This window comes from Hibiscus syriacus, unplaced genomic scaffold (genome assembly GCF_006381635.1).
Source record: "Hibiscus syriacus cultivar Baekdansim isolate YM2019G1 unplaced genomic scaffold, ASM638163v2 tig00111064_pilon, whole genome shotgun sequence".
Lineage (NCBI taxonomy): Eukaryota > Viridiplantae > Streptophyta > Magnoliopsida > Malvales > Malvaceae > Hibiscus > Hibiscus syriacus.
In genome coordinates, this window is record NW_024062968.1 from 2,082 (window position 1) to 17,459 (window position 15,378).

Genomic DNA, 15,378 nt, shown 5'->3' on the forward strand with positions numbered 1-15,378 from the left:
CTTCTCGTGAAGTGCCCGACTTCATTCACTATTCCAGTCATCAAGTTGCCTACTGGTGCTTCACCTTCAACTACCTTTATTTTCTCTAGCGAACCAGATTCTCTTATTAATGAAACATTGGCAGTGTATTCCAAGGCACCTTGCGGGTGTCTTTAAACGAAAATGTTGAAGGAGCTGTGATTACAACTTTTGGCGTTGACGACCCAGAATTCATTGCTGATGATTTCACAGTGATGACTACTGGCTTGTTTGTTTTGTGAACGGGCTCAGAATTTTCTGTCATGAAGACATCTTTTTCTCTTTTTTCCTTATCTTCCTCAAAGAACTCTACCTCCTTATTACCATCATCTTTGTAGTAACCCCCTGAATTCAGGGCAAAGCTGAATTTCATGCCCTTCTTCTTGGTGATATTCACAATAGTGTTCACACTCATTGGTCTTTGGCTTAAGATCTTGTCGAATCATGCCAGCCTGATAGAGTTGTTGGAATACCCAACTGAAGGGAGATTTGATTTCATGAATGTTTGTCTTTGCCTTCCTCCTATTCTCCTCATGGATGGTATTTATCCCTTTACCTCCATGATTCGGTAGTGGGTGTTGATGCATCTGGTGAATCAAATTGTAATCCTCCTGTTAATCAGATTCTGCACTATCTTTTTGAAGGCATAACAATTCTCTATAGAATGGCCAGCAATTCCATCGTGGTAATCACAATGCGCATTTGCGTCATACCAATGAGGGTACGGTGGTTGAAGAGGGGTCAAACGGTAGGGGCGTACCACATCTGCCTTGAATAACGAGGCGTATATCTCTGAATAGGGTACGGGTAATGGTGTGAAGGACACCTTCTCTCTCTCCTTACGAGGTCCCCTGAAATCATTTCTGGTGGTGTTCATGTCATTCCTCTCAGCCCTTGATTGGGTTATTGTGACACTATTTGCAGTATTCTTGTGGTAGACATTTGCACTGTTAACTTCATTTTCCTTTTTTCGGTATACAGGTTTTTTGGAGCTAGACCCTTCAACTACTTCAATCTTGCCACTTCTTATAGCATTTTCGATGAGCTCACCAGAGATGATCAAATCAGCAAAATTTTTGGTGGCATTTCCAAGCAAATGCCCAAATACGGAGCTCTCAAAGTATTGACAAAAATTACAGTAGCCTCCTTTTCGAGTAAAGGGGGTTGGACCTGTGCAGCAACATCACGCCACCTTTGAGCATATTGTCGGAAAGTTTCATTGCTTCTTTTTTCCATATTTTGAAGAGTCCACCGATCAGGAATTATATCTGTAACATGGCGATATGTTCTAGGAATGCTTTTGCCAAGTCCTTCCATGATTTGATATGAGCCCTAGTTAATTGGTTATACCACTTAGCGGCAGAACCTGTCAAACTGTCTTGAAAACAGTGAATCAACAGTTTTTCATCGTTCACATGGCCAGCCATCCTCCGGCAAAACATGGTTATATGAGATGAAGGACAAGTGGTTCCATTGTATTTTCAAACTCGGGAACCTTGAACTTTATAGGGATAATCAGATCTGGGACCAAACTTAACTCTCTAGCATCAGACCCATAGAACGGTTCAATCACTTCTACCGATTTTACCCTTTCTTCCAATTTCTTCAATTGTTGATTTATCTGTTCATTGGCTTTTTCCTTCTCGGCTAACTCGTTCAGATCCGGGGTTAAATGCTCGGTATTAAATTCCCCTATCCTTACACCTGAAACAGGCTGATAAATGTTTGGGAATGTGGATCCCATGTGGTGCTGCTGATTCTCATTGCTAACATATACATGAGGTCGAGTTTCTTGAGGTACCGAAGGATGAGCGGATATATGTATAGGTGTGAAACCAGGAGGAGGACGGGATTCTGGTGTAAACCCTGGTGGGTACTGAGGGTCAGAAGTAAACCCCGCAGGATGTGATGCTCCAGCTCCAAACCCTGGAGGATGTGATGGATCTTGCTCGGATGACATTAGTTGGTCATCCGCAATCCTTCCACCTGTAGCATTTCTTAAACATTTCTTCCATCCTTTGTAGTAGACCGGCTTGCGAGTTTGTTATCTCTGCTTCCATCTTAGTTAATCTCTCTCTCATTTCTTCTTGAGCTTGTTTTTGTTCTTGCTCAAGTTGGATCATTCTAGCTTCCATTTTCTTTGTTGTATTCCGAGTACCGTACGGGTGTGAGGTGAATGCCAGAATAACTACAATGATTGGAAATCATATTTTACATTATTTTTGGTGTTTAATGAATGAATGCATGTTACGTGGTAATAAAATGATAAAAGTGCGAATAAAATACAGAAAACAATACTTAAACAAAATGCAAATGTATGCAGAAAGGCATTGATTCATAAGACGTGATCAATCTTTAGAACAACTTTCATTTAGGACAAAACCCTTATCATTACAAGAAAAATTTATTACAGAAAAGGCCTAGCTCTAGTGCTCAATTCCATTATCTCATTGACAAGCCAATTGACCCTTTTTCCTACATCTGATGCGGGACTTGTATAACTCTGGATAACTCTTGCTTGAATGTCCATCTCTCCCAATTGTCTTGCAACACCGCTTAATTGATTCATGGTTTCAAGGATTATGCTATTCACATTCGTTTTCCAGTCTTCAAAACGATCACTCGAGTTCTGCCACTGCTGTCGGGTACTTTCAACAGTACGCTCAAGACTAGAGATCTGTATTTGACAGCTTCGCAAGGCATTCTCTAAATCATTAACCTTTCTTCGCAAAGCAGCATTCTCTTCGAGACTAACCCTTAAATCTGATGGCCAGCGCTGACTATTCTCTGTGAACAAGGAATTTTCAAGCTGCCGAATGTAAACACCATACTCTTCATTCTTTGCTTGAGCCTGAGTTAACTTTTCCTCATGCCTTGCTTCTATCTCTTGCATCTCTTGATTAAGGACCTCTATTCGTTCGTTCTTTGTTACACATCTTTGCATCCAAATGAACACTTCATCCTGTTTGCTTTTAAGCACATGATCTTATGTTGTCTTTCTAATTTCAATTCTTTATTGGTTCGTCTCTTTTCAGCTTCGAGTTCACCTATTCTTTGTCCTCTAATCTCAAGTTCATTTTGCATGCTGTTCACCTCCATTTCGAACCCTTGAAACATATTATTTTCTCAATTTCTAACTGTTCTATCCTTCGTTTTCCTTCCTTAATCTCGCTTAATCTACTATGCTCTTCAACTTTGAGCTCCTCAATATTAACTTGCAACCTTCGTACTTCAAAAGTGAGCTCCTCTTCTCGTTTCTTGCTCAAAGTATGCCTTTGTCTTAACTCTTTAGCTTCTTTCCTTTCGTTATTCAGTGCACTAGCCCAGGATTTCTTCTCTGACTCGAGTTCATGATCTTTTCTCTTCTTCTCCGCCTCTAGTTCTCTGACTCGGCGCTCTCTTTCGGCTCTGACATCCCTAACTCGACGATCCCTTTCAGCCTTGAGCTCCAACCTCCACTGTTTTGAAGTTTTTTCGAGCCCAACAATTCTTCGGTAATCATTTTGTAAGTTAGCAAAATTAGCCTCAACCTTCTCTTTTCTCTCGCGCATCAACTCAAATTGTTTATATAAAACCCCTTATCAATGTCCAACACAAAATTCTTTTGTCTAAGAGCCTCACACTCTGCCTCCTTTCTGGCGATCTCTGCTTCGAATTCACTCTTAAGTATCTCCAACTTAGATGGTACGTGTCTGAATTGTGTTTCCAAAGGAATTACTTGATCACGATCCGCCAAGGGAATGACATCATTCTTTCTTGCCGCTCTCCATGCCACATAATCTGGTGTCAGCATGACCTCGGCTGCTACTAAATCGGTTCTAAAGATTGACTTCCATGCATCTGACATCACTCGAGCAGTTTTCTTGTAGTGATCTCCGTAGTACACAAATTCAGATGTCTTTAGACCGGATGTAATTGGGACGAATTGGCGTGCCCCAAATTGTCGTAATACCATTAATGGAGCATAACCTACTCCACCCCATAACCCTAATAGGGTTACCCAATCAGAATCTCCGCATTTGTACAATACATCAGCAAAAGCTAACCAGGGAACACGCCATACTATATCATGATCTTGTAGATTTCTGAAGAGTGAAATCCAATCTTTCCTGGTGAGATGCTCCGGCCATTCCTTGGTAAGGAAATCTTTTAATGGTGAATAGGCAATTGAAAACCGGCGACTGTACTCTCGATCCATCTTCCAGAAGTGGCTACGTATCCAAACAGTAAGCAACTGGATACACCCAGTGAAGCGACTACTCTCTGCTCTTCTGCAACTATTAAGCGCCCTGAATGTCTCTGCCAAAACCGCAGGAACAGGATTCACCTTCCTTTCCAAACGCTCGAATAAATCGACTACAGCGGATTCTACATGACAAAGAACTTTCGGGAAAATCACTAAACTGTAAATTCCCAAAGCAAACATCTCCATTCTCTTCTCATATCGTCATGTTTGACAATAAGTTCTTTCAGGCATGGCCAAGGGAAACAATCAGACTCTCCTTTCTTTTGGATTCGATCAGCAACCCACTTCTCCCCCATTCCGGTAATTTTTGCAAGTTTGCTTTTGAAGGATTGCACTCTTGTGGCCTTTGAGTAAATCCTATCCAAATGTATCGTTTCGAAATGAAATAGGGAAGTGTACTCTTCCAACGTGGGAGTCATGTCTTCCTTGTTGAAGGTGAAACAACTATATGCTGGATTCCAAAACTGGATCAAAGCTTTAATCAGGGGTTCGTTTACTTTCACGTACAACAACAGGGCTATGTCACCATATTTTTGCCAGAAAGCATACTTCACATCAGAATTCCAACCCTCCCAAATTTCACGTAATTCTTGCAGATCGTTTTGCTTTAGACTGACCGGAGCAACTTCTGGTAGTACCGATATATAACCTTCAGTCAGACTATCGCCTTTCTTCATCTGAGTTTCCTCTGACCACGACCTCACTTCCGCGTTTTTTATTTCCTTGTTATGAAAGCTCTTGTCCATTTTATGATCACCTTCTACTTTGATGACCACTTCGTGAACCACACCTTTCTTTATGAATGATAATGTAATGCAACAGTAATAAAACACAGAAACACGAACGCAAATAAAAAGTGTTAGTATATATAATAAATAATCAAGAAAAACAATATAATAAATAAAGCTTGAAAATATATACATCCTAACCCTTATCCATATGGAATCTACCCAACATGATATTTACCCACATGCTTTGTCATTCAAAAAAAAAAACCATAGCCACATTTTTCTAGATCACAGCCTTTGTACGAAAAAATAAAACCTAACCGCATGTTTTCTAATTCTTATACATATTGCAAAAATAAATTCGAGGAAAAGGTTAGAATGAGTTTCCCCTTTGTGTCTGCGGATAGAGTTTCATCATAAGACGGGCAAAGTTTTGGTAACACTAACAGGGTCCTCAAATTGTCCTTTGCTGGTGCCCCCTTAGGCTTGCCAGACCCTCGACCCTCACCCATTATAGGCTTAAACGGGTCAAGTTCAATTCGAGAGGATACATTTCTTTATGTCCATGCGAGAAAACGCAATGTTTCACTCGTAAACATAAGGCATATGTACCCTAGAGGTTATTTGCTAAAGCCCATGCGGAGAAAAGCAATTTTTCTCACGTAAGCGTAGCGTTCACCTCTACCTAACGGGACAGAGCACAGTTAGAAGGCTCTAAAAATCAAAGGGTTATAGCGACAGTGGGGAAACTCATAATCCTTTGCCTCGATCCAAGAAAAGCAACATACTAAAGTGAAGGTCAGAAACTGAAACATGTAAATCACACGTTAGTACAACTATTTATTCATTAATCAAATTACAAATTAAAATGCAAACAACAATTTAAAACAAACCAGGGATCAAAAACCAAATTAGAATGAATTTATAACTTTCATATGCAAAGATAATTGACTAATCGATTATCGGCCTGACTCTCTAAAAAAGTCCCCAGCAGAGTCGCCAAGCTGTCGTAACCGTTTTTTTTTAAAAGGAAATTTTTTAATTTGAAAACCACGTCATTTTTAATTTATTTCTTTTGATTGATTTTTAATTAAAAAAAATAACATTAAACAAACCTCTCATTTCGAAAATTTAGAAATTATTTTACAAATAAAAAAACATGGTTCGAAGAGTCGCCACCAATCTTTGATTAGGGTGTGATTGGGCACCTAAAAACGTTGTCATTTTAAATAAAAATTGATTTAATTAAAACGACAAATTTACTGTCTACGTTACCAAAATCCAAGTTCGGGAGTCGGTTACGTGTGGGGAAGGATTAGCACCCCACAATGCCCTAAATCGGTACCTAGTCGATTAATTAATGTCTTGCAACAAATTTCACAAGTTCGAATTTAATTTGATTTATGATCCTTTAAAACAACAAAAATGCAAATTTTAAAACCTTCAATAAGCAATAAAATAGGTTAAATTAAAATTACCTAGCCATTAAAAAGATAAAGTATATTCGATTATTTAAAAATATTGAGACCAAATCTTTAGGTCAGTTCTAACGACCTTTTCTTAACAAATTTAAATAGCCGAACATTTCTTTTTCTTTCACTCCCTAATTTTAAAGTGAAAAATCAAATTTTTTAGTGATAATGACAGTATACACTTATAATTTAAAATCGTCAAGAATAACTTTCCTGTAAGTTAAGAAAAGCCATTTCGACAATTTTAAATTAAAAGGGTATTACCCTTAATTCGATTATGTAATTTGATTGAGTCATATACATAAGGCTAACATGCAAATATTAATTAAAAATAATAATTATCTACTTAATAAATATATTAAAAAATACTAAACAATATACCATCTTAATACAAAAAAAAATATTTACACGTACTATGTAATAATAAGTTATAATTATAAACCATACATACTAACATATAATGTACAAATGTGACTTAATTATAAAAATAAAAACATAAAATGCCAAAGTAATAAATTTAAAATATATATATTTGAAATAATGACTAAATTTAAATGAATGTGAGATTAAACATGTAAATTAAAAAACTAGTGGCCTAAATCAAAATATGCATAAATATAAGTCTATAACTAATTCACCCCTAAGATTCCAATGACTAACCTATAATTTTACCAAATATTTTTTATAAGTAACCTAAACTAAACCTAAGCTATCATTCACCCAAATAATATTTTACACAGCCGCACTTCTCCTCTCTACTTTCTCCTTCACGCCACACTGCCGAGAATCCATTATTCCACGCTTGCTTGGCCATTATCAACAATGGGTTTTACTCTGATCGCCCTAAAATCTCACATATTTTCTCTTCTAATCTCGATCTAATCACTAAAAACTTATAAGTAAACCTTAATTCCCCTTTTATTACAACTCCTAAACCAATGTATAGGGTCAACTAAACCCCTTCATACGCTGGCCAGTTCTTCGTTCTTCGCTATAGATCGGAGCCACTCTTCCGTGTACAACATCTATGGTGACCTAACGAACATAAGAACCGACCCTAAAGGTAAACTCCTCTCATTTTTAGTTTTGTTTTCTAATATCCCTTTATTCTTTTTATTTTTTTCTCTTAAGCTCTCGAATGGTGACTAATGGAAACCGACTCTTACATTCCTTGAATTCCAGCAATTAAAATAGCATGCAACTGTCGTTCATCGGCGACAATAACCTCACCTAAACGTGATAGGTTCCCGTGAAGGAACCCGAACATCTCAGGTAAACATCGCGCTTTCTCCTCTTCCTTTGTGTTTTTATTATCTATATACTTTTAAAAAAACAAAATATAGGAGATTTTTGGAAATAACAAATATGGAATTTCTTTTAAAACAATATCATTGTTAATGCTTGTTTGGTTACTTCGAATGGTTTATGGTTCTCTGTTACTGCTTTTAACCAGTGTTTATGCTTATCTATCAATGTTGTAAAAATGAAGCAAAAACGTATTCACCTTGGAATCAGTTTAAATAAAAAAACAGAAAATAAAATACAGTAGAAAAGTAAATTGAAAACCTTCAGATGTATCCTGCTTGGTATTACTTCTGTCGAAGAGAATAAGGAAAACTTTTACAAATTTCTCTCTTTCAACTAAGAAATTTCCGTCACTTGATGAGTGTTTTTTCCCCTCTTGTTGATGAGCTCCCCTTTTCCCCTTTGAAAGTTCCTCTATTTATAATTGTTTCGAATCCACCTTTTCCTTTGATTAGTGCTGAAGCAGGTATCCCTAATCCCGTAATTTTCGGGATTTTTTTCTTTATTTCAAAGGTTTAGGTAAACTTTTAATCTTTTGTTGACCTTGATTTTGATCCACTCACATTTGTTGAGATGGCCAGATGATGACAGCTTCTAGAGGCATTTGGTGGTGGCTCTATGTTGGCTTGGCAGTTCGGCGAAAATGATTCTGAATGGTTATGTAATTGGACTGGCCTACAAAATATGTAAATTATTAAATTATTAGCATTAATAATAATAATATAATAAATATATATATATTTTTAATCCCGATCAAAAACGGGTGTCTACACTCTATAAGTAGGTATGTTTTTACTTTAGGTGGTGCAACGATCTCGTGGAAATCTATGAAGTAAACCTATATTGCTCATTCCACTGTGGATTAAAAGTTTATAGCTCTTGACTTAGTTGGGCATGAAGCTGAGTGGCTTAGAAATTTATTAGCATAAATTTCATTGTGAGGAAAACCGACTCCTCTAGTTTTCTTTTTGTGTGATTCACAAGCTGCGATTTGTGTAGCTGAGAACCAAACTTATAATGGTAAGAAAAAACACATTCGTATAAGACATGAATCTGTTAGACGCTTAATAAGGAATGTAGTACTCTTTTTAGAGTATGTGAAGTCGGAAAAAACCTAGCAGATTCGCTTACCAAAGGGGTTAAGTAGGAAACTAGTCCTAGATTCGTCGAGGGGGATGGATTTAAAGCTCATTGGTTGAGGAATTCATGGTGGATACCTAACTTAGTTATCCAAGTTCAATGTGGTCAAACGAAACCATAGAAAGACTCATAATGTACATTTTTATCTACCTATACATATGATGAACAATGTACATGCACACGATGAACGTGATTGCTCTTAATAAATTCATAGCTCAGGTTTTGGGTGGTCTTAGTTAGAAAGAATTGATGAATTTACCGATTTTGGATGAATATATATTCTTAATAAGTTCATAACCCGGAGTTGCGTGGGTAGTCCTAATTGAGAATGACAAAATGAGTTTACCACTAGAAATGTTGAGTTTTATGAAAACTCTTAATGAATTCAAATCCAAAATTTTGGATGGTCCTAGTGAGAATGACATATCGAATTCACCGATTAATGATGTTGAATATTTATTCTTAATGATTTCTTATCCAGAGTTTGGGTGGTTCGTTTATAATGAACTTGAAGAAAATCATCATAACCTTTAAGAGGTTGAGCCATTGTAAAAGGCTCTTAATTATTTCATAGCCCAGTTTTAAGGTGGTTTATGTTGAGATAAACCTGATGAAATAACATATATAAGTGAGAAGGATTAGCCACATTCTATGGAAAACGTTGGATTGTTTTTCTAGTACACTTACTAAAATCCTGAGGTAAGATGACCAAATATATACTTGTGCATATATATCTTACACATCGAAGACTTCGGTAGATGAAGAGGTTAATTGTGTGTAATGAGTTTACCCTTATCTTAGAGAGTTCAAGACTAGTTTTACTTATCTAAGAGAAAGATTTCTCATCATTACTATGTACTAGTTCAAGAGACATTTACTAGTCCTTAAGCAACTAATTCCGCTATTGCTCTTCTAAAAAGGTTATATTTCGAGTTTTAGAAGAATTCTTTCGTATTAGTGGAGGAATGTTGGTAATGCGTAAAAACACTATCCCACATTGAGTGGGAAATACAACTGGCTTGGGTATTTATAGTGTTAATTCTTCCCTCCCTTGTTGAGTGATAGAGAACAAGGGACCATCTCGTATGTCACCGCTGCCACCATCCATCTATCTCATCTAGGCTCATGCTCGTGGTCGAGGTTGAGGTTTAGACTCGTGGCAATACATGTCTTAGACACGTCCGCGTGGATACTATCATTTTGGAGAAAGTTCATAGAGAATTTTCTGATTAAATAAAGGATGTGAAAGAATTTTTCTTTGATATTTATAAGTTGCACAGTGGCCTGTTCAATTTAACTTTTGATATGGTGACTACTGATTAATTAGTTGTCGTTTGATTTTTGATTAATTAAAATCAAAACAAACGATTTTGGAATTTAAATCTGTGAACTTTTAGATTTATTTCTGCTTTGTTCAAAGCAAATAATGATATTTTTATTATGCCAATTACGAAAGTTACAAGAGTAATTACAACAGTTACCACGACTAAAAATTAAACCACGAATCTAAATTGCTTTGAGGTCATGTTCATTTGTTTAATTACTATAGTTACAATAGAGATTAAATTCAAAATTTTAAATCAGATTTATTTCTAATTTATGCTTAGATGTTTTTGTCCCTTACTTCAGCCTATAAATATAGATGCTCTCTAAGCTTCTCTATAACACCCATAGCCCGTAAACATCTAAGAATACGAGCTATAAATGTCACATCAAACTGACTAACAATCACTATTCATAGATACTAAAAATTTTATATCTTTTAAAGCATTCCTAATTTCAACTTTTAAAACTATTTTTTCTACTTAAAATTATGTACCATTTAAAAACATAATATTTTGACTAATATATATATTCAAGCATACCAAAATACTGGTAAACTAAACTAGTCAAATTAAACAGTCCTAATTTACTATTATAGACCATTTAGTCATAACTGATCAAACATGTTGATATAATAAATATACATGCCACTACTAGATAAAAGAAACATCGATGGTGTCTTACTGATACATATATTACAGATGATCTGCACACGATGCTTGGGAGGCTCCTCACAAAACGTTTGTGTCTCAATCAAAACCTACGCATGAAGATCATCACGTGCTAAGTATAACTTAGTGAGGCAGTAATACTAAAGGTGAGAACAATTAAATAAAATATCAAAATATATAAAATCATTTAAAATAAAACAGACAAAACTTTCATAACGTTCAAACCATATATCTCATGTTGTTTCTTTAACAAGAAACCTGAAAAAAATTATCTGATAATTTTCATAAGATTATAATAAATCAAATCAGACAGAATAATCAGTCAATATTCCTTTATAGTCAGATACTTTTCAGAACTTTCATATTTCATTTTATAGCCCAAAGTATATTTAAGAGAATATAAGGTATGTGAGTCAGACGAGTGTGCACAATACAAATCTCAGTGTTATCATCAGAATCGGAACAGATAAGCACACACAGTGCTATCACATCAGAAATAATAATATGCACACAAAGCGCATTCAGATCAGAATAGATATACTAGTGTACACTCCGGTACACCACAATATATCATAATCAGAACATATAATCACTACACCTTATGGCATGAAAATTGTACCTTTGACTCTCAATATAACATACATTAGGCTTTCAGTTCATTTCAAAATCATTTAATAAAAATCATATCAGAATCAAAATTATATTTAATTCACATTCGTAAAACATGACATGGGCAATTCATACCCAAAATCATTCATTAAACTTATTAAAAATGTTACGTATATATTTTCCAAAATCAAAACATAATTCATATCTTTGAAAATAAACAATGTGATGTTGACTTATCACAAGTCGTCCTCAATCATAATAATTAAATAAATAAATTTTACTCATATTTGCCTCACTACAGAACTTGTATACAAGAGTCTTAATCACGAGCTTTTTGCTTTCCTTTCGAATCGTTCGGATTGCTATATTTATCGTAGTCTAACAATACTAAATTATAACACAAAATGTTCGAATTACGTATTAATATCGTACTAACATAAATTGATTTTAACATTAAAAAAACTATAAAATAAAAATCAAGATTAAATCAATATCAACTAAATCACGTTTCCATTATAATTTCCAACTTCTCAAAATACCCATCCAAATCTATGAATATTTATTTTCATCTTTTGCTAATTTACACAATTAAGCCACATGTTATGAATTCTTTTTAGAATTCACCTCCACATTTCCCTTTAATTCATAATGATCATTTACCATTATGATCATTGCACATAAATTACTAAAATTCCAGCACTTAAATAAAATGCCAAATCAATACTTCAACATTCAAAACATTATAAATTTCAACCCATACTTTCCTAAACTTTTTTTCATCACCTAACTTTATAAATTTGAAATTCAACCCAACTCAATATTTAATTCAAAATTAAGCATACTAATAAATTTTCCAGCATTCAATAAGTTACCCAAATAATACCTCTACATTTAATAACTTGAAAACAAGTCCCCATAGTTTTGGGATCTTTCGAATTCCACTACCAATTTTACCAAATTTGCAAATTTGGTTCCAAACAACTTTCCAACTTAATTTATAGCATAAAATATCAAAAATCAACATTGAATCCCTCAAATATTGCATTCTTACAATAATATACCACAATTCCAAGAACTTGTAAACTAGCCCTTTTTACACTTTCAAGGTTCCAAATTGATCCAAACCAACCTCCAAATCACATAGAATACTAATATCATTTCTAATCCATAGAAAATTTTTCAACATTTTCCCCAATTTTCTTCCCTATGGTCGAATGCTTTATAACATCTAGGGAAACTTTTAGTTCAATTTTCAAGCATGAATTCAACCTCCTATGATTAAATCCATGCATTTCCAATCATCACAACCTCAAATTAAATCAAAATACCATGATTCTCCATAAAACCTAACATGATCAAACCTTATATATGCATGTACAATCAATTTTAATCATCTTACATGCTTTAGAAATAATCACCAACATCATAAACATAAAAATACTTCATCAATTCTTCAAAATACTAAACTCTTCATAACCCTAATCATCAATTCTCATCACACAATCGTCTTCACCATGAAATTTTGGTACCAAATGATAGAGAATTTCATGTAGATTAATTCTAGGAACTTGAACTTTCGGCCAAATGAATGAAGAAGCTGAAATTGTACTAATTCTCTTGAGTATTATATTATTTAATATTTAATACACTTGGCAAAAGTTAATTTAATTGAATTTAATATTCAGTTAATGAAAAATCTCAAAAATACCCTTAATAAATCTTAAAAATTACCAAATGAAATTGTATTATCTTCCATTAAAATATTCTTTGGTCAAAGATGAATCAACTTGACTTTGACTATCAAATTTGACCATGCAATTTTCAAAAATTACATTTTAGTCACTAAAATTTCATTGTTCGATCAAATCTGAAAATTGTATTGTTCTGAGCCAAATTTCTCTGATATAAAATATGAAAATAATATTTACAACCATTTTCTAACATCCTTTAAATTTTCGTAAAATTTTGGTTTTATCCGATTATCTAATTTCAATACTGAACTTTATCGCTTTATAGCTTTTAACACAAATCTTGTACCAAAAATCTGATTCCCAATAAAATCTCAGTTTTAATCCAAACTCTTCATTTACATGCTAAAATATATAACTTTTAAAATTACAATTTTTGTCCCTAAACTTTTCAAAGTTTATACTTTAGCCACCAAACTTTCAAAACTTATATTTTAATCACTTACATTTTAGTCACTAGACAAAATTTGGGTGTTAAATTCTCAATTCAATCACAAATCCTCTCATTCAAAAGCTTATAAGTTTCTTTTCTATGATGTTATCAGAAGAACAGTACCACTGGCAGTCCATTCTGATTTCGGGTGTATGAATCTCGAAACGACCGTGTTAACCTCGGAGGACGATCCGCCTATTGCAGCAATTACACACATCGGGGCAAATTTGTTACTAAGACAGTGGTTTTCACCATGACACGATTTTCAGTTGTTCACTTGTTGATTATATTTTTATTTGTCTTGTTAGTGCTAATCATGTGATTTTGTAGTATTCATTTTTTTTACAAAAACTAGTCCTTCAAACCTCTGGACTTGACTCAGCTATCATTGACTAGCAAGGAAACTCTTGCAAAGAGTGGTTGGACTAAATTGCTTCGAGAATGAATTTAGAGGGATTTTCCATACTTATAGTGCTCATGTGGAATTTATGGAATCGAAGAAACAAATGGTGCAAGATAAGGAAATGCAAGAGGATAGAGACGTAGTCATGGCAACTTGAAGCTTATGTGTCGAGTTCACGGAGGCTAACTACGATACTTGATTGTATTATGTATTAAGCCTGTAATCATCCTTGACACTATAAAAATATAATGAATATTCTCTTTTCTAAAAAAATAATTGAGTTTAGATTAAAACTAACTTTGGAGTAAAAATATACGATCCAACATAAAATAATTTACTATAAAAGATATATTTTTTAATTTTAGTTATTATTTTTTCCTCCCCAAACTCACTAGTTTCTCTCTATTTTAAAATATCTAAATTTTTCACCGACAACTGCATCGACCGTCATCGTTGGTTAATGTTAAACTCCAAAATTTTTAAGCAACTCCTTTCAAGTCTCTTAATTTCAAATACAGTGTCTGATTCATTGAAATATACCTCGATGCATACGAAATTAGGCTAAAATTGTTCTTGTCGTTTATTTTTTATGTCTTTCGTCTCCCACCAGGTTATACTGAGATATTATTATATCGTTTTCTCACAAATAGTAGTATTGTTGAATTAAGATTTTGATATAACAATCAATTGAAAATTTGATTTTGGACTTGATCGAATTTATCAAAAAAAGTGAAAATATTTCAAAGTGCAAATTAACTTGAAAAATATGTTTTAAATGTTTTCTGACTTAGTCAAACATTTTTAAAACATACTCGATCGTTTTTGTGCTTTAAAGTTAAGCTTCCAAGCATTTTTTGCTCAAATGGTCAATCCCTTAAAAAAAGGATCGATCCCTTTGACCAAAAGATCTATCCCTTGGATTTCGGTGTGTTTAGGATAGATACATTTACAAAAATGATCGATCCCTCAATGGAAATGATCGATCATTTCTTGCAAAGGTTGAATTATTTGAAAAAATGATAGATCTCTTTAATAAAATGATCAATCCATTATGCATTAAATGTTGTTTTTTTAGGTAATGGCTATAATGATTCCCAACGGCTCCAAACGGCTATAATTGATAGGGAATATATAAATTGAATGTCAAAACTTCCCAAAGTAAAAAAGAATCATTTTGAATCAACCAACCAACATCAAAATTTTGTTTTGTGCTTAATTTGTCAAATTCTTTGTTGTAGCACACTTGTGAGGTACATTGTTTATTTTGCTCAAGTGTGTATTG

At 34.1% G+C, this 15,378-nt stretch overlaps 1 protein-coding gene across 1 annotated transcript; it reads right to left on the reverse strand.

Annotated features, from left to right (window-relative positions):
• Positions 1-2,425: 2,425 nt before the first annotated feature.
• Positions 2,426-3,569, reverse strand: LOC120151651 (spindle pole body component 110-like). The gene is made up of 2 exons (XM_039164031.1): positions 3,112-3,569; positions 2,426-2,954 (listed from the first exon to the last, which is right to left on the reverse strand). Exons 1-2 carry the CDS (start codon positions 3,567-3,569, stop codon positions 2,426-2,428), a joined length of 987 nt encoding a protein of 328 aa, XP_039019962.1.
• Between the last annotated feature and the right edge of the window lie 11,809 nt (positions 3,570-15,378).